Source organism: Coenobita brevimanus, chromosome 71 (assembly GCF_032717465.1).
Source record: "Coenobita brevimanus isolate Jiangsu-jjx chromosome 71, ASM3271746v2, whole genome shotgun sequence".
Lineage (NCBI taxonomy): Eukaryota > Metazoa > Arthropoda > Malacostraca > Decapoda > Coenobitidae > Coenobita > Coenobita brevimanus.
This window is the reverse complement of record NC_137024.1, coordinates 24,601,465-24,622,887: the sequence shown is the minus strand read 5'-3', so window position 1 is coordinate 24,622,887 and position 21,423 is coordinate 24,601,465. Positions and strand designations below refer to the sequence as shown.

Here is a 21,423-nt window from a genome sequence, read left to right as displayed (position 1 = left end):
GGCTCCGGTACCTTTTGTAGGCCCTCTCCTTGTTGCAGACAGCATTAGAACAAGCGTGATTAAACCAAGGCTTTCTTGCGTTAGTCAAAGGATATGAGAAAGGAATGTATGCTTCCATGCCCGAGAGAATAACCTCCATAATGCGCAAGGCACACTCAGATGGCTCCTGGCCATGGAAGCAATAATCATTCCAGGGAAAATCATAGAAGTACTGCCTGAAGGCCTCCCAATCCGCAACTCCAAAGTGCCACAGGCGACGTTTCCCTGGAGGATCCACAGGCCGTACCGGAGTGATAGGACAGGTTAAAGTGATAAGGTTGTGATCGGAGGAGCCCAACGGAGAGAAAAGATTAACAGTGTAAGCAGAAGGATTAGTTGCAAGGAAGAGGTCAAGTATGTTGGAGCTCTCTCCAAGGCGGTCTGGGATACGGGTAGGGTGCTGTACAAGCTGCTCTAGGTCATTAAGGATAGAGAAGATGTAGGCTTGTTCACCAGGAGGATCAGTGAAAGGTGGTGGTGAACAATGAAATCTCCTAGAATGGAGATTTCAGAGAAAGGAGAAATGCGAGGTTTACATAAAAAAATATAAATTATTAATTTACACTGCATTTTTCAGTGTTTATTGTGTTTCTGATAGCACCGACTTATTTTTGTAGTATGGGTGGTGGAGTTTGTCGGAAAAGGGAGGTGAGAATTTTTATTTTCAGACCTAAATGAGATAAATGTCATCCCCTGAGTGTACAGGCTGGACAGTGATGGCTGAAATGCAAGACGACCTGCGATTCGCACTTTGCATAAGCTGATTAGTGGGAAGAGAAGGGAAGCCTTTCCATCCCCAAAACCATCACGTGAACACCGAAAACTTTCCTGTTATGCTTGTGAAAGGCAAAGAATATGTAAAATGATCCCAAACAGTACAACAAACCTGAGCAAATAGGTAAAGATACCAAACAATAATGTATTTTCTCTTATTTTCATGTCTTCTTTTATTATGCCTGTACAGTATTTATTTATAATTGTACACAGGGTGGTTGTGTGTGTTTTGCAAGGAAGGGGAATGATGATATTTTCTGTCTGGGTCGAGATAATGGGTGTAACTGTGTATATTTAGGGATGACCACGAGCGAAAAAGCTGTACATCCACCCATCATGGCAGCAGGCAATGAACTGAGAGATGGGGTATGAGGGAGTGAAGTGAAGGTCAGTCTCATGTCCAAGACGTTCATTCACTTCCCAAAACTTTTCACAGTTTCCTACAAGTCATATTGCATTGAATGATCCAAAACAGTACAACATATCTGAGCAAATAGGTCAAGGTACCAAAACAAAAATATATTTTTCTCTTAATATCATGTCTTTTGTTCATGCCTGTATTTAAATATTTATAATCATAAACAGGGTGGTTGTGTGTGTTTCGCAAGGGAGGAGAAAGAGGATATTTTCTGTCTGGGTTGAGATAACGGGTGTAGCTGTGCATGTTTAGACATGGCCATGAGCAAAAAAATCATGCACCCACTCGTCATGGCAGCAGGTGCTGAACTGACAGGATGGGCTAAGTGGGAGTGTAGCGTAGGTCAGTCTCAAGACGTACAAGATGTTCGTTCACTTCCCCAAAGTTTTTGCAGTCTTCTACAAGTTGAGCTGCATCGACGCTGGTGCCCACCCCGCAGTAAAACGTCATTCGATGCTGGCAGCCACGGAGGGTTTAATGGTCAATTGTGCAGTAACCACTTGACATATGAGAGTGAAATACACATTTTCTGGTGTGTAAAATCAAGCTCTTAAAATCTGTAAGACAAAAATTTACTTTGGTGCATTTTTTTATTTTTCTTCTCTCTCCATACATGAAGGGTAACAGTTTATATTTCTGATGTTCTTTGACAGTCGACAATGTGGTAACCATTATTCATATGAGTGCGAAATACTGTATACATTTTCTGGTGTGTAAAATCAAGCTCTTGAAATCTGTAAAACAAAAATTTCCCTTGGTGAAAGTTGAAAAATCGGACTCTGATTGCAGTACAGGCAGGGTGGGAAATCTGCAGACTTTAGGAGTTAACTTACATCAACAACAACACCCAACTCTCTGTTCCATCCCTCCAACTCTGTCTGCCTCTCCCTGTGTACCTTCCAGCTCAGATACATACTATCCTGGCCAATCTTTCATTCCCCAAGCTTTCCACATGTCCAAATCTATAATTTTCTATGGGCTTGGTTTCTTCAACTGCATAAAGCATTTCTTATTTTATACTTGTTATGCCCAAATGATTTTATTTTAGCTAATGCTGGGCAACTGTACTTAGATGAAATTGAGCTCATCATCCACAGCTCTTTTGTTCAGCATGACAGAGTCTTTGTGGCCTGGTTCTTAGAAATTTGGGTAGGAATGACTGATGCACACTCGAGGAAAGTTCCACCTTATACACCTGCCTGCCAGTTCGGACCTTTATCCATGAGACGACTATTAGTGAGGCAGTAGCCAGACGCTCAAATATCTGGTACCACTGTGTTGGAGGGGTGAGGTTAAGGGAGGAGGAAGGCTGGGGGAGCTGATAGTTCCTAACCCTCTCTCTTCCATCAACATCCTTCTCAGGCAGTTACCAGATAGAAAATGTTGGCTACTGCTTCCCTACCACTTGTCTCACATTTACTGTTTCGAAGTGGTGAGCAAGTGTATAATGCGGAACTTTCCTCGGGTGTACATGGTGACAGTCAAAAAAAAAAAAAAAGTCATCTGGGCCTGGGGCCAGGCAAGGAATCACAAGAAGATAACCATGTGTCTTAACAACTGGTAGTTGGTAGTTTTTTTTTTTTTTTTTTTTTTTTATGTGTCCGACTCTGGGCATAGGCTTCACAGCCTGCTATCAAGGCCCAGCAGTCCTCCTGCATGCCATACACCTCTACATGTCACCACTTCGGCGCTAACACCCACCATCCACATTGAATACATGCTAGGGCTGTCTCATACAGGACTGGTGTATTGGTATTAGCGGGGGTATTTTTACGACATGTCGGCGGGTCTTCTGGTAGATCAGTAAAGCCTGATTTTAATGAAATTCAAATCCTTAAACTGTTCCCTGCCCCAGCCGGGACTCGAACCTGGGTCCGATGGGACTGCAGGCCACCTCTCTACCGATTGAGCCACCACCTCCCCCAGGAAAATATAAAATCGCTGTTTACCAATAGTAGGCACCTAATGTGATGAACAAATAAGGAAGACGTGTTTTTAAGTGCATAATTGTGGTGTCATTTTAAATCAGTCAGATTCAATTAGTTTTAAATCAACATCCTACAATATCTTAAAATTAACACAACTCTGGGGTTCCTGATATATCGATTATCTTTCAGCTTGCAGTTCCCTTTTGTCTTCACTAACAATTCAGTATCATCTGCAAACAACAACGCAGGAAGTTTCCAAACCCTGTCTCCCCTCATTAGGGCTGCTCCAACATCCACTGAACTACTTTGGATCTCTTTTATAACCCAATTCATATACAGACTGAACAACCATGGAGGCATGACACATACACATTCCTGTTTCAATCCAACATTCAGATAAAAAAAATTCAATCATTCACTATCCACACACTGCAGCCTTAGCATCCACATACATACTCTTCATGACATTCAACAACTTTCCACTTACTCCATATGTTCTTAATATTTTCCACATTCCTTGTCTATCCACTCCGTCATATGCTTTCTCCAAATCCATGAAGGCCGCATACAACTTCCTTCCCTTCTCACATAATTTTTCCACTAAAGACCTAACGATGAATACCTGATCTACGCAACCTTTTCCCTACCTAAAACCACCCTGTTTTTCTCCAACCACCTCTCCATCCCTAAACCTCATATTCATTTTCTAACTGAGACTCAGCTGTCTGAGGCAACTGACAGCAGACCCTTTTCTGTATCCTCCTACTTTCTCTATACTCATTTCAAAGCCAAAGGTGGCTGTTGTGAATAGATACGCAACGACTTATCTTGCTCTTGTGTTTCTGAACTTGATTCTTCTGAATTCTCTACACTCTGGCTTCGGCTTTCCTGTCATTCTCTGACTAAATATATCTGAGCTGTTTATTTATCTCCTAATTCTACTGACTATCAAAAATTCTTTGACTATCTTACTGTTATGAATCCATATTATAATTACAAATCATAATAGATAGATAGATAAATAGATAGATAGACGGAGCTCCACGCAAGCCTGGGAAAGGGAAATGATCTTGCAAGTTAACTGAGGAAATGTTCATCATACACAGGAAGTAGCAAGTCAGGGGATGATATAGGTAGTGTGTCAGCGAGATAGCATACGAACAAAGCCTAGTGACTATACACACATACTCTCACACAGATTTCTGGAACCTTCCAACCACAGTGTAACACACGTGACATGAACCCTGTTTCACCAGAATTTAGGAAGCAGAGCTCAGAAGGAGGCTAGCATTAAAACCGACAGGTAGTGGAGAGAGTGAACAAGAAAGAGGGGCCCAACTAGACTTACTTATTATATTGTCTCTGTAAGACATACCCTGCTCAACTTAGATTTTCTTTGAAGATAATAAATTAAGATCAGCTCACTGTATTCATCTTTAATTCCTACTACAAGAAATCGAGTGACATTACTTCTACGATGGAACACATTCTATCCATTTCTCCTTTCTCTGAACAATGTTCACCACCACCTTTGGCTCTCCTCTCTTTTCACTGATCCACCTGGTGAACAAGCCTATACCTTCTCTATCCTTAATGACCTAGAGCAGCTTGTACAGCACCCTACCCGTATCCCAGACTGCCTTGGAGAGAGCTCCAACATACTTGACCTCTTCCTTACAACCAATCCTTCTGCTTACACTGTTAATCTTTTCTCTCCGTTGGGCTCCTCCAATCACAACCTTATCACCTTAACCTGTCCTATCACTCCGGTACGGCCTGTGGACCCACCAAAGAAACGTCATCTGTGGCACTTTGGAGTTGTGGATTGGGAGGCCCTCAGGCAGTACTTCTTTGATTTTCCCTGGAATAATTACTGCTTCCATGGCCAGGAGCCATCTGAGTTTGCCTTGCACATTACGGAGGTTATTCTCTCGGGCATGGAAGCATACATTCCTTTCTCATATCCTCTGACTAATGCAAGAAAGCCTTGGTTTAATCATGCTTGTTCGAATGCTGTCTGCAACAAGCAGAGGGCCTATAAATGGTACCGAAGCCAACCCACCCTTTAATCACATTTTTTTTATGTTACTGCCTGGAATCGTGCTAAGTCAGTTCTTCGCTCTGCTAAAAATAATTTCATTTGGACTAAATGCTCTCAACTCCAACTCGAATTCTTCCCGCTCCTTCTAGCACCTTGCCAAAAACCTTTCTAACAACTTTACCTCATCATCCTTCCCTCCTCTTTTCTACTCTGATGGCTCTGTAGCTATTTCTTCTACTGATAAAGCAGATCTCTTTGCTTAGACTTTCTCCTCCAATTCCACCTTACATGATTCTGGTGTTGTTCCTCCATCACTACCCCCCCTGACTTCCTCATGGCTGACATTAAAATTTCTTAAGCTGATGTAGTTTCTGCCATCACAGGCCTCAATATTAATAAGGCATATGGGCCTGATGGAGTCCCTCCTGTTGTTCTCGAGAACTGTGCTTCTGTGCTTACACCCTGCCTAGGCAAACTCTTTCGCCTTTGTCTATCAACTTGTACCTATCCTTCTTGCTGGAAGTTTGCTCTCATTCAGCCAGTCCCAAAGAAGGGTGACCATTCCTAACCCTCTAACTATCGTCCAATTGCTTTAACGTCCTGTATCTCAAAAGTTTTCGAATCAATTCTTAAGAGAAAAATTTTAGAGCATCTTTCCTATCACAACCTTCTTTCTGATCGTCAGTATGGGTTCCATCAGGGACACTCAACTGGCGATCTTCTCACCTACCTTTCAGACACCACGTCATCCTCCTTTCAGGTCTTTGGAGAAAGCTTTGCCATTGCACTTGACATCTCAATGGCTTTCGATCGAGTCTGGCATAAATCTTTAATTTCCAAACTGCCCTCTTACGGTTTCTATCCTTCTATCTGTGCCTTCATCTCTAGCTTCCTTTCTGGTCGTTCTATAGCCGCTGTTGTAAACGGCCATCATTCTTCTACTAGATCTATTAACAGTGGTGTTTCTCAGGGCTCTGTCCTATCACCAACTCTCTTCCTTTTATTAATCATTGACCTTCTTAAGCTGTACATCTAACCCTATCCACTCACGCTGATGACTCCACCCTTCATCTTTCCATTTGGTTCCCGCAATCTCCATCTCAGCAGTTACTTCAACAAACAAGGGATGAGGCAATGGCACACCTAATGTCTGACTGGGCTCGTATCTCTGATTGGGGTAAAAATAATCTTGTTGTTTTTTAATGCAATGTGGAAGGTGGGGGCGCTCACCATCCACTCACTCGATGTAGTGCTGCCCTCAGGTATCTGCCTTTTCCTCTCTTCCATCCTTCTTTCCTTCCATCCTCTTCTGTCTTTCCTTCATCCTTTCCTCGTCCTTCTGCCTACGGGTGACTGTACATTCCCTCTTCTGTCTTTCTTTCCTTCATTCTTTCCTTTTCCTTCTGCCTGTGGGTGACTCTACACTGAGTGACAAGCCAAATGGTTTCCTGTACACCAGGAAACCATTTACTATGCTGAGTGGTAACCATATAACCAAATTTTGGTGCCTGGTGGTTTAGTGAGTAATTATTGCGCTCAAGTCGGATTGAACCGGTGAAGGTTTATATCCAAGGGATGGTTGGGGTTGATTGCTCATGTAATGCCACTCAGGGATGAGTGAAGCTGGTCACTCTCATCTTAAATGTCAGGACCAACTGCCTAGCCCCGGGCTCCTACACTCCTCATGGGGCAATGTAGGATTGGATGATGATGATGATATTTTTAATGCATCAAAGACTCATTTTTCACACCTATCTGACAAAATCTTCCACAGGTATATCCCTAATCTTTAATAATATTCAGCTTAATCCTGCATCATCCCTGTACATGCTTGGGGTTTCATTTACTCAGGACTTGTCTTGGAAAGATCATATTACAACTCTTGTAAAATTTGCTTCCAAGAGATTAGGTGTCCTAAGCCAACTCCATTCCTTCTTTACCCCTGCACAATTGTTTACTCCATACAGGGGTTTTATCCACCCCTGTGTGGGGTACAACTCTCATGTGTGGGGAGGCTCTCCACATACAGCTCTTCTCAATAGGGTGAAGTCAAAGGCTTTTCGTCTCATTAACTTTCCTCCTCTTACTGACTCCCTTCAACCTCTATCTCTTCATCGCACTGCTGCATCTTTATCTTTTTTCTATCACTACTTCAACGATTACTGCTCTTCTGAACTGTCTGCATGCATTCCTCCACCTCTACGACAGGCGCGTAGCACCCGTATAGCAGCAAACTCTCATCCCTTTTCTGTCCAACTCTCTAATGCAAGAGTTAACCATTACTCCCAGTCCTTCATTTATGCAAGGGGTCAACTCTGGAACTGTCTCGCTCTGTCTGTGTTTCGTGCTTCCTATGCTCTCCAGTCTTTCAAACGCAGTGTGTCCAGGCATCTCAAAATGATTGGATCTTGAATTTGGCTATCGTTTGTATTTCGTTTTTCTCTTGGAAGGAACAATAATTGTGGGCTCACAGCCTTTGGTTTCTTCTTCTTCACATAAAAAAAAAAAAAATCCTCTGTTATTTCCCTAACCCTGTCAATAAGTATCCTACCATACACTTTTCCTAGTACACTAAGAAGACAAATGCCCCTATGATTACCACACACTTCTTTTTCCCCTTTTCTTTTATACAGGGGAATAATTATACCTGACTTCCAATCCTACACACCTCTACCTTCCTCCCAGGACAATCTGCATATCTTCCACATCCTTTCTACTATTAGACCCACTGCAAATTGACTTAGGACCTACACACACAGAATTGCTATGGAGAGTTGTCTGTCTTTGTTTTGTGTTTCCACCTCTACCAAGTGAATTTTTTGAGCAAGAAGTAATCGGCAACTCCTCTGGTGTTGGCGGGAGGTGGTGAAATACTCAGCACGTCAGTGCTTGCCCAGAAGCAAGAGTGGGAGTATATGTTCCCGTCACTCCGAGCTTGCACCTCCCTCTTTTTTTGCATGCATTACTGTTTGCCCTGTTATACTCTGGTGTTGGTGGGAAGTGGTGAAACACTCAGCACATCAGTGCTTGCCCAGAAGCAAGAGTGGGAGTATATGTTCCCGTCACTCCGAGCTTGCACCTCCCTGTTTTTTCATATGCATTACAGTTTGCCCTGTTATTTTCCTAGAGTAAGGATGGAACTTTGGGGGATGAAGTACGTGAAAGGGTACAGCAGGGAAGGAAGGTTGTTGGCACATTGAAAGCAGTGATGAGAAATAGGGAGGTGAGTATGGAAGTTAAGAAGTCATTGCATGATGGTATTGTGATCCCTACCCTGACGTATGGAAGCGAGGCGTGGACCTTGCAAGAGGGGAACAAGTCAAGAGTGAGAGCAGTGGAAATGAGTTACTTGAGAGGAGCATGTGGAGTGACATGGAGGGACAGGTTGACGAATGAAGAAGTGAAGGAACGTTGTGGGGTAGATGTGGATGTGGTTGAAAAGATTAGGAGAAATACACTGAGGTGGTTTGGACATGTGGAGAGGATGGAGAATGAAAGACTGACTAAGAGGGTGTATGTAGGTGAGGTGGAGGGAGGGAGAGGGAGGGGTAGACCGAGGATGAGGTGGAGGGATGGAGTTGAGAGGTATATGAGGGAGGGGGGGGTGAGTTGGGGGGAGGGGAGTCAAATGGTGGGTGACAGAGTGACTTGGAGGCATTTTGTCTGCGGCCACCCTTTGCGGGATTAGGGCGTCGGGCTATAGATAGATAAATAGATAGAAAGACATCATGCCTGGAAAGTACTGTTCAAGGGATGAAAGGGGTCCGTATCATTGCATGGATGCAGGATAATGTCCCTATCAACACGATTTGTGAATGTACTGGATGCGCAAAGTCGATCATCATGAAAATTATTGCTGCGATGTTCAGCCTGCCACCTGATGTCGTACCAGAGCACAAGCATGGCGGTGGAAAGAAGAGGACGACTTCCAGAGGAACAGATACGCTTCTGATGAGGGAAGAAATCAAGAATCCTTGACTGACAGCAGCAGAATTGAAGAGAATGCATCCCTAGCTGTTACAAGACGTCTCAATTCGAACTATCCAACACCGCTTGCAGAAGGAGATGGGTTTGCCAAGCCGCACCGCAGCCAAGAAACCACTACTCACTGACTGCATGAGGAAGTAGTGCATTCAGTTTGCCAAGAAGTATGCATATTGGACATCGGAAGAATGGAGAAAAGTTATGTTTTCTGATGAAAGCACCTTTCAAGTGTACCAGGTGCGTTCTGCCAAGATTTGTCGCCCTGCCTCCCGTAGTCGATATGACCCTGCTTACGAGGCGCCGACTGTTAAGCACCCACAATCAGGGGTGTTTCTCAGGCGAAATGGAAAGGGAAGGCCTCTACTTTCTTCCTAAGAACTTGATGAATGGTGACCAGTACATTCAAGTTCTGAAAGATCATTTGTTAAACTTTTTTGCTATTCATGAGTGCGACTTTTTCATGCACGATTCAGCTCCATGTCACAAGTCAAGAAAGGCGACAAAACGGCTCCAGGACAATCGGCTTGAGGTTCTTGACTGGCCTGGCAACAGTCCGGATCTAAATCCGATTGAAAACTGCTGGGCAAAGATGAAGAATATCATGGCAGGGAAGACACCCAGTCTGAACAACCTCCAGACTGAACTGACAAAGAAATGTCCTTAGATTACTTTAGAGATCTAAGTGATTCCATGCCAAAGTGCATCCACCTGGTCCTGAAAAACATGGGAAACATGATTTCATATTAATGAATGGAATTTCATGAACAAACATTGTGATATATTATGATTTCTGTGTTTTTTAATACTTTGTGGGGGAAGGTCTTACGTAAATTTGTGGTAGCTGTATAATTCCCCCATGCTTCATCATTTCACTGCACACTCCATCAGTTCCTACGGCTTTCCCCATTTTTACTTTGTTTATTGCCTCCACTACTTTCATCCTACTGGTCTCTTCCTCCCTTCTAACCTCCCTCCTTCTCCAAGCCATTCCCCAGCCACTTATACTCATATTACTTTCATTTTCTAAGTTTAACAAGTTCCATAAAATATTCTCTTCATTTGCTCACTTTTTCTCCATTCTCCACTGGCAGTCTACTATTTTCACCTTTCAATCCCCTACTAATTTCTTTATCATCCTATCTAACTCTCTTTACTTCCTTCCAGAACATTTTCTTACATTTCCTACACTTTACACTCAAATACTTTCCAAATTCCTCATCCACTCTCTTCTTACTAATCTATTCACCTCTCTCTTCCTCTCTTCATATAACCCTCTCTTGCATCTCTCAACTTCCTCCATGCCTTTGCTTCCCATCCACTCACCACATGTTTTCTTCTTTTGAAGCATGGCTTGTCTCACCTCTTATCCACCATGCTGTTCCTTGCTCTGCCTTTCGTCTTCTCTTCACCCCACACACTACCTCACATGCTGCACAGACTTTTTCTGTGAATATCTTGCACACATCTTCCACCTCCCCCTCCTCCTCCCCCTCTTCTGCTCAAAATCATTATACTCAATTGCTCCTCCACTTCTCTCTTATATTCTACCTTTCTTCCCATCTTCTTGCAACCTTTCTATCCTCCTTGTATGAACTACTTCCTCCTGTCCTTCCCTCTTCCTATTCCTCCATTGCACCTGAACTCTGACTTTCACCACCACCAAGTGGTGGTCAGAAAAACCACCCCCCCAACCTCTGTATGCTCTTGCATTCATTACATACCTTCTCATTCTGTCATCCATACACACCTAACCAGCCACAGCCTTCCATTCATTCAGTTCACCAACCACCCTTCTCATCACCTGCTTTCCTGTCATTCTCTGACTAAATATATCTGTGCTGTTTACTTATCCCCTACTTCTACTGACTATCAAAAGTTCTTCGACTATCTTACTTCTACGATGGAACACATTCTATCCATTTCTCCTTTCTCTGAAATCTCCATTCTTGGAGATTTCAATGTTCACCACCACCTTTGGCTCTCCTCTCCTTTCACGGATCCACCTGGTGAACAAGCCTACATCTTTTCTATCCTTAATGACCTAGAGCAGCTTGTACAGCACCCTACCCGTATCCCTGACCGCCTTGGAGAGAGACCCAACATACTTGACCTCTTCCTCACAACTAATCCTTCTGCTTACTCTGTTAATCTTTTCTCTCCGTTGGGCTCCTCCGATCACAACCTTATTACCTTAACCTGTCCTATCACTCCGGTACGGCCTGTGGACCCTCCAGGGAAACGTCGTCCGTGGCATTTTGGAGCCGCCGACTGGGAGGCCCTCAGGCAGTACTTCTTTGATTTTCCCTGGAATGATTATTGCTTCCATGGTCGTGAGCCATCTGAGTGTGCCTTGCGCATTACGGAGGTTAATCTCTCGGGCATGGACGCATACATTCCTTTCTCATATCCTCTGACTAATGCAAGAAAGCCTTGGTTTAATCACACTTGTTCTAATGCTGTCCGCAACAAGGAGAGGGCCTACAAAAGGTACCGGAGCCAACCCACCCTTGAATCACATCATCTTTACGTTTCTGCCCGGAATCGTGCTAAGCCTGTTCTTCGCTCTACTAAAAATAATTTCATCCATACTAAATGCTCTCAACTCTCCAACTCGAATTCTTCCCGCTCCTTCTGGCATCTTGCCAAAAATCTTTCTAACAACTTTACCTCATCATCCTTCCCTCCTCTTTTCTACTCTGATGGTTCTGTAGCTATTTCTTCTACTGATAAAGCAGATCTCTTCGCACAGACTTTCTCCTCCAATTCTACCTTAGACGATTCCGGTGCTGTTCCTCCATCACTTCCCCTCTCTGACTTCCTCATGGCTGACATTAAAATTTCTTCAGTTGATGTATTTTCTGCCATCACTGGCCTCAGTACTAACAAGGCATATGGGCCTGATGGGGTCCCTCCTGTTGTTCTCAAGAACTGTGCTTCTGTGCTTACACCCTGCCTAGGCAAACTCTTTCGTCTTTGTCTGTCAACTTGTACCTTTCCTTCTTGCTGGAAGTTTGCTCTCATTCAGCCAGTCCCAAAGAAGGGTGACCACTCCCAACCCTCCAACTATCGTCCAATTGCTTTAACGTCCTGTATCTCAAAAGTTTTCGAGTCAATTCTTAATAGAAAAATTTTAAGGCATCTTTCCTATCACAACCTTCTTTCCGATCGTCAGTATGGGCTCCGTCAGGGACGCTCCACTGGCGATCTTCTCACCTACCTTTCAGACTCCTGGTCATCCTTCTTTCGGGACTTTGGCGAAAGCTTTGCCATTGCACTTGACATCTCAAAGGCTATCGATCGAGTCTGGCATAAATCTTTAATTTCCAAACTGCCCTCTTACGGTTTCTATCCTTCTATCTGTGCCTTCATCGCTAGCTTCCTTTCTGGTCGTTCTATAGCCGCTTTTGTAGACGGCCATCGTTCTTCTCCTAGATCTATCAACAGTGGTGTTCCTCAGGGCTCTGTCCTATCACCAACTCTCTTCCTTTTATTCATCAATGATCTTCTAAGCTGTACATCTAACCCTATCCACTTATACGGTGATGACTCCACCCTTCACCTTTCCATTCGGTTCCCGCAACGCCCATCTCAACAGTTACTTCAAGAAACAAGGGATGAGGCTATGGCACACCTAATGTCTGACTTGGCTCGTATCTCTGACTGGGGTAAAAATAATATGGTTGTCTTTAATGCATCTAAGACTCAGTTCTTACACCTATCAACCCGACAAATTCTTCCACAGGTATACCCAATAATGTTTAATAGTATTCAGCTTAATCCTGCATCATCCTTGAACATGCTTGGGGTTTCATTTTCTCGGGACTTATCTTGGAAAGATCATATTACATCTCTTGTAAAATCTGCTTCCAAGAGATTGGGTGTGCTAAGCCGACTCCGGTCTTTCTTTACCCCTGCGCAATTGTTGACTCTATACAGGGGTTTTATCCGCCCCTGTGTGGAGTACAACTCTCATGTGTGGGGAGGCTCCCCACATACAGCTCTTCTCAATAGGGCGGAGTCAAAGGCTTTTCGTCTCATTAACTCTCCTCCTCTTACTGACTCCCTTCAACCTCTGTCTCTTCGCCGCACTGTTGCATCTTTATCTCTTTTCTATCGCTACTTTAATGGTAACTGCTCCTCTGAACTATATGCTTGCATTCCTCCACCTCTACGACGGGTGCGTAGCACCCGTCTGGCAGCAAACTCTCATCCTTTTTCTGTCCAACTCTCTAATGCACGAGTTAACCGTTACTCCCAGTCTTTCATTTATGCAACAGGTCAGCTCTGGAACTGTCTCCCTCTGTCTGTATTTCCTGCTGCCTATTATCTCCAGTCTTTCAAACGCAGTGTGTCCAGGCATCTCAAAATGATCGGATCTTGAATTTGGCTCTATATTGTATTTTGTTTTTCTCTTGGAGGGAACTGTTACTGCGGGCTCATGACCTTTGGTTCCTTCTTCCTCGCATTAAAAAAAAAAAAAAAAAAAAAAAAAAACATATACCTGTGGATCATTTTGTGCCTAGAGAGGGTATTGGCTATCACCAACTCCCCTCCCCACACGAATGTCCACTAGACCACTGCCTTTCTCATCCACTTCTGCAGGCACACCCCACTCATCAAATACTCCATCCACCTTCACATTCCATACTTTTCCATTCATATCTCAAGTCAAAAACACACTCTCATTCCATTCAAATTTCTCCATGCACACACTTGCCCAGAACTCTTCTTTCACTCTGCTTGCATGATCTTGCGTTGGTGGATACACACGCACAATCGACCATGTTTGTATTCCTACTTTTAATCTTACCCACACAATCCTTGAACCAACTGATCCATACTCTCTTATACTCTCCTTCCATCTCTTGAACACAACAGTACACACACCTTCTTTTGCCCTCTCACCTACTCCTGTGCATACACCCCATCCATACTCCCACTCTCCCACACCCTCACCTCTCAGTTAATCCATATATATCTACTTTTGTACCCTCGAGCACCTGGACAATCTCTCTCTCTCTCTCTCTCTCTCTCATTCAACTAATCATTCACACTCTTTACATTCCATGTCGCAATCTGTATCACGTCCTGTGTCTGGTCCTTGGTCATCACCTGTTTGTCTGGCCTGGTCCAAGGCTTCTCGTTTGCATTTTTTGTTAGTTGTTTTCCGGGGAGGGACACTAACCCTCTGCCAACCCACTTCTTGACATGTAGAGAATAAGTGTTGATTGATTATAAGGTTACCATCCAGCACATTAAATGATTTACTGGTTTACAGGAAATCACTTGGCTTGTAAATCAATGCAGAGTTACCCTGAAACAGAGTATCATTACACCAAGTGAGTAGACCCATTGCCTCTGATGCCCCATTACGGCCATACCCCGATTTCTGACACATCAATAACCAACCATTTGTTAGCTGGCTCTGTGTACCATTTTTGCACTTTTTCTCATCCAGGAAAGAGGTAAGTAGGTTACGTTAGGCTTGCCTTCTTAGTACAGTCACGATTACTATACGATAGGGTTATGTCAGGTGAAAACCCATCGCATAATGAATTAACATGGATCCAATGGGGATATTGAGGGGGGCTTATGATGAAGTAACCTAAAATCTAAACAAACCTTACATTTTTTGGCTTGCCCTCGGCATCTCTCGACAACACCATGCTTTCCACTATGGGTAGCATCATTATCAGACACCAATTCCAAGTCACAAGTGTCAGTGTTTCACACAAGAAAAGCTATCACTTCACTTAAAATTGTACATTGCACTATTTGTTATGCATCTGCACTGTTAACTGGAATAACAATAGCATTTCAATGATCTTTCACATCCACAGCAGAACGAAAGGCAGATGATTACAGCAAATGTAAACACTGGGCAGTCATCTTAGCTCAATTAGCTGACTGGAAGGCAACATTATCAGCTGACTGGGTGGCTGTGTACACACAGCAGACACAATTTCCAAGTCACTGGTTTCATTTTTTCACACACAGACACTTATCACTTCACTTACTATTGCACACACTCCACTATTTACAGTGCATTTGCACTGTCATTTGGCCACAGCAATGGTGTTTCAGTGGTCTCTCACACACAAAAAAGAACAAAAGGCAGACGATCACAACGAATGTAACCACCAGGCGGCCATCTTGGATCAATCAGCTGACTGGGAGGCATCATTCTAACAAATTCATGATCATTTAGTCATCTTTATTCCAATAATGTGTCTAACTTATTGTTCATGATTATAGCAATTCATCATATGCCAAACAATCATATAACAAGACCTGACTAGTAACTTTGGTTAATTTGTTATCTGGTTTGGTTACTATGTTTGGGTAGGATAAGGTAGGTTAGAGAGAAAAAAAAATGGAAGAATGATCATCCTGGGAAAATCAAACTTAGTGAGTAGTGCAAAAATGGTATATCATACAGAGTGAATATATGCAACCAGGTGTCAGATTTCCATTCTGTATACAACCTGCATTATGCCCTAAGCTGAATGTTCCCAGGATTATCCTTCTTCCTCTTTTTATTTATATAAAACTCTAGCCTAACTTTTTTTTTTTTTTACTCTACCCTAATTCCTAACCAAAATAAGTTAACCTAACTGACTAACAAGCTAAACTAACTAAATACTTTCCTGGATAAGAAAAAGTACAAAAATAGTACACCGTACAACTGAGCAAATCATACACTTGTAGTGGCAGTAAAATTAAACTATAATACTTCCTGCATGGTTTTACAGATATATCAGAAAATATTCAAATTTTGGTCCTTGCAAAACAAAGAAAAATTGTTGTAAAATATTCTATTACAGTATATCCAGGCTTTACTGTACTCCATCTTAACCTGACTGAAATGCAGTAATTTATTTCATCCCACCCCATACTCTGGGGTATATGTACACCTCCCTATGGTTCAGTCTTTGCATTCTATTCCATCCAATCCTCTTTCATATACTCCTTTATCTTGCCTTGAATCAACTATAACAGGATATGGAGCAGCGGCCCCCACAAAGGAGATCATGCTCCACAAGACTGACTACTTGTAGGATGCAGTGAAGGACAGGGAGGTTCAAATCCAAGGCCAAACTTGCACTCACTCCTCCTTGCCTGAGGAGCATAGCACCACCAGAAGCAGCTCCCTTCCAGTGAAAACACTGCTAAACCCCCATCAGCAACATATCACCTCCAGACATTCTAAAACTAACAATGTTGGAACATATACATGCCCATTTCGTGGCAGGGCAATACAACACTTCAATTAAAACACTATATTACAAGCCTCTCCTGATATTCACTCACTAGAGTTTTCCTTAAATATGACTGAGTAAATCTAAACAGGCTTAGATCAGAACACCACCCACGGTGATTTGGACAGGGTGAAATCACAGATGACAAATGCTCTGCTTGTAAAACAAGCCCACACAACATAACACCCATAATGGAGCATTGTAAAGCATGTGTCACACTAAGACACAGACATAACATCATCGGAGTAGGCGAACATACGGGATGACCTCACAGGGATAGATGATTACCGGCGGTTGAAGGTCTGCTTGATCAGACAGACCAGGATTAAGTAACACTACCAGCAACACCAACAACCCTGAATGAACTACAGTACAGTATTTCATTCCATACCACCCTGCATCCCCCACATTCATTCACTTCCCACTTCCGCCCTTAGCCTAGTCCCCACACCTACCTTCTTGCTCTTGGGCTGGTCAAGGTCCTGTGCCGTGGGTGGCTGGCCATTGGGAACCCCTCCACCTGTTGGATTCTTGGCCGCTATTTCATCTAAAACCTTCTCTTTCTCGGAATGTGTTTGTGCCTTTATAATGTTGAGGCTGTGTTGGTTAAATCTGTGAAGAAATGGAAAATATAACCAAGTTAACATGACTTCCTGCACAAATACCTTAGGTTGGACATACAGCAAAACTTGATTAATCCAGACTAATTGAGGGGGAAATGCCAGTCTATTTTAACTGATATTCTGTATGAACTGGGTTCCAGAGCATGGGAAACAGACATGTATGCTTTGGCCAAGAGAATCAAGAGGTCTTGAAAGCATGGGCATGGACAGACTACAATACAGTATTGTAAATTCTTTGTTTTCCTCTGTATACAGTTTTATTGCAATGCACAATATACACCACAGAGTCTTACTAATTTTCAATATTAAAATGCAGACTGCGAATGAAGACTTGAGAGGAAGGATTGGACTTGAAAGTATTTGTGCTGTGATGAGATGGGGTAGACTGGGACTCTTTGGGCATGTGAAGATAGAGAGCTGTTTTGATAATTTCTCCAATATCAGTTTTGTAAATTCAATAAGAATTAAGATATTTTGTGAAGTTTCTTCCACATTACTGTGAAACATCAGGAGAGCAAAGAAAATAAAACACAGTATAGAACTGGTACCTCACATCTTCGCTGACATCTCAGTCCCCTGGCCAACTTAGAGAAAACCTGTATGCATCCTTGACCACATTTGGTAAATGTCTTGGGACTTGTGAATGTCATTTATGTTCATGAGTACAGTGCTGGTATTCAATACTGTACAGTATATAATAGTAACACTCTCAAGGTCTTCACACACATATGAAGAAATTTAGCTCAACGGGCTCTCTGTATGGATAAATGTGAACTTTTTCAACAAAAAATGCCTTTTGGTGAGTGTGTGTGGTTTGCTAAGTATACACTGTGAGCAGCTCATACATCTGGCACCATCAAAATGCCAGCTGTACAACTGCTGTTGCCGCATGGCAGATTTTTGCTTGTTTGCTTTTCTTTTTCCCCACAAAAATCTTTTAGAAAATGATATACGAATATACACTAATCCTTTGATTATTTAAAGTAAAAGAGCAAATAGCACTTCCGGAAAGTGGATCTGTCTGGAAAATGGACTTCTCCCCTGGCCACCCATTTGTACATAACCTAACTTTCAAAGCCACTGTAAGAGGCCACTACATTACATCATACAACACTTGTTCCTGTTGTTTAACACTATTCTATCTGGTCAAGCAGACCTATAAACTACAGCCAAGCAATTACCATGGTCAAGCAGACCCATCAACCACAGACATGCAATCACCACTGCAGGGCCATACCCTGCAGTGACATGAAATAAAATATAGAAATACCAGCTACAAACGAAAAATGCTGTGGGCACACAAAACATAAAGGTAAAATGGAATAAAATCATTGAAATATAGAATAAAATCATGGTACTGTACAATGCAGTAAGCTAGAATAAAATCAACATCAACACTCACAATCCTTGCACGGTGTCATGCTGAATAACCTGCTAGCCCCTTGACTCTGACTGTTGCACTATGGCTTGCAAAACTGTTACACTGCACAGTACATTCTGAGTGGTCAAATGGTGTACCCTGACAGGGTAGGGAACAACCACAAAAGCCATCATGTGCGCCACCATAACAACGGTCCGAGAGGGGTTGTTCACTACACAGACACCGGGCAGGAACTGGGAAAAACCGAGGGGGTCTCTACCAGATGCTGGGCAAACTACTGAGCCAGACAGCGCGGCGCCATCTAGCTACTCCCACCCGAGTGGGAGAAAATGTTTGTCTATCTATCTATCTATCTATTGCCAGACGCCTCAATCCCGTTTGGGGTGGCCACAAACAAATCGCCTCCAAGTCGCCCTGTCCCCCGCCATTTCACTCCCCTGCTCCCAACTCACACCCCCCTCTCTCATATACTTCTCCACCCCATCTCTCCATCTCATTCTCGGCCTCCCGGAAGCAAGCATTTTGTCTGGACAAAATGGAAAAAGTACTTATAATGGTTTAATACAGCCACATCACAGCGTCCAAGTAATGGATCATTTGGATAATGAACGTCCAGATAATCAAGGGATTACTATATTATATGAGACTGGGGATTCTTATGACTAATTTATATACAGCAAACTTATAGCTCGCGCATGATGTTCACTGATTAGTATGACAGATAGCTGTACAAACCTCACAGATAACCTACTTTTAGTAAGAAATCACCACATTTGACAAGTAGTGGCCACGCCACATACAACAACTTCAGGACATGAACAGCCACTGAAATACTAGCTTTTCCACAACTGTTCTTCTAGAGCTATTTAGGTTACTTTTAAACATCTACATATTACAATGGATATAATTTCACGTTTGTAGTGCAAACAAATATGACAACAGAGCATCATTTAAAGACGTTTTATGTGTAAAATTTTTTTTTTTCCTTCCACTTTTTAGTAAAGAAATAAGTCATCTACTCATTATTTAGTACAGAAATAAATATTTTATTGTAAGTAGCTACTTCTACTTTAGCTATTTTTGGATAATTTATTGATAAATCAAATGATACCAGTCCCATCTTTATACCTCAAATGAAACGCATGCTACAACTAAAAATATGAAGGTGCCAAAATATCTTGCGAGTGCCGGATGTGGCTGAGTGGTTGGCCAGGAGGCTGAGCTGTTGGTAAGAATGCAGAGCCTCAGACCTGCATGTTAAGTTGCAACTTTGTTATTTCAGTGTTATTTTTTTAAGTGCAATCAAGTGGTTGAGTTGGACTGCAGTCAGTAGTCCATCTCACCCCAGAGTGGTTAGTCAGTCCATGTTAAGTGGGTTTCTGGAAAAAATTATTATGGATTAACCAAGTTTTTTTATTCATTCATCATCTAAACCAGTGTTGCCCCATTAGAAGCGTAGAAGCCCAGGGCTAGGCAAGTTGGTCGACATTTAAGACAAGGATGACTAGCCTCACTCATCCCTAAGTGGCATTACGTGGGCAATAAACCCCAACCATCCCTTGGATATAAACCTTCACTGGCTCAATCTGACTGGAGTGCCTTAATTGCCCACTAAACCACCAAGTGTCATAATTGGATTATATAGTTACCATCCAGCACAGTAAATGGTTTCCTGGTGTACATGAAACCATTTGGCTTGTCACTCAGTGTATGGTCACCCATAGACAGATGGAAGTGGAAAGAATGAAGGAAAGAAATACAGAAGAGGAAGGATGGTAAGAATGAAGAGAGGAAAGGCAAGGCACCCGAAAGCTGCACTACATCAAATGGGTGGATGGTGAGCACCCCAACCAACTTTGCACAGGAGCCTTCAATACTTGCATGGGTAAGCATTTTTCATCTGCAGGTAATTACTACCTTCCAAACTGTGTGATCTGCAGCATTTTGGTCAAGTTGCCTAACCCTGAGGGACTTGACCAGACAAATACAATACGGTGCATCCTCAGGCTACATGGCTTTTTGTTACCATGGGGTGCTAAGCAAGTAGAAACCATGTACATGGGTTTTAATTTACATTATAAACAAGGTGATCCACCAACTAAACCACAATCTAAACCCCAACCTATCAGGACCATCTATGAGCCCAATGTGAGTACAGATATCATTCATAGGTGTAAAGCAGACATAAGACAGTGATATTAAAAAGGTTTAAAGCAATAACAAAATGTGGAACTCTCGCCTACCAGACATTTCAATAGGTCACTCTGTTGTGAAACCAGTATTACACAGTCAATATAGTGTGCACAACTTCGTGTCGGCCAAATATGGCCGCAGTCATCACTCCAGGTGGTTCCCAGGTTGGGGCAGGACACACACACAACTGAGAGCATTATGGTGGCCATAACATCACCACATCAGTGATTTGAGATGTCTTGCAGCTAGGACAGATATGGGGACCAGTTTGATATGGTAGAGGACTATGTGATTTCCATGCAAGTGCAGTCCCTCGGCACACATTTTACAGCCGTGTATGAGAAACTCTTGCATTTTGATCCTACATATCCAGGAGGAGCACTGTACTGCAATACTGGTCCCCATATCAGTGGAGTAGACTGTAGCACCAGTCGAACAGGGCAGTACTCCTGAGGTTGATGGCAAGTTGGTGATAGGGAGAGCTGGAGCTCCCGTTTCACCAGCCCTCAGGACTTGATCCTGACCATCTCCCTTTTCTGAACATTTTCAGTGCATTCATTTACACAGACAGTAGGCCAGCATGCTCTCATAATACCTCTACCTTCAACTGTCTACACCACACTACAGCAACATAACATATCACACCTTCTATTCATATCTTTAGTAATGGCCGCTGCAATCTTACTGTCAAATGAGGTGGTACCTCGGATTGCCACCACCAGCAGGGTAGGGCTGGAGGCACAGGGTACTCCCGGTCGCCATCAAGCGACTGTGCCAGCAGCA

At 42.9% G+C, this 21,423-nt stretch overlaps 1 protein-coding gene across 1 annotated transcript in view; it reads right to left on the bottom strand.

The window, feature by feature from the left end:
• Positions 1-21,423, bottom strand: part of Tfb1 (transcription factor B1) — a 276,606-nt gene that overhangs the window by 134,013 nt on the left and 121,170 nt on the right. The window contains exon 7 of the mRNA XM_080277678.1: positions 16,899-17,055. Within this exon, the coding sequence (XP_080133804.1) occupies positions 16,899-17,055 (157 nt within the window). The remainder of the gene's footprint in view (positions 1-16,898; positions 17,056-21,423) is intronic.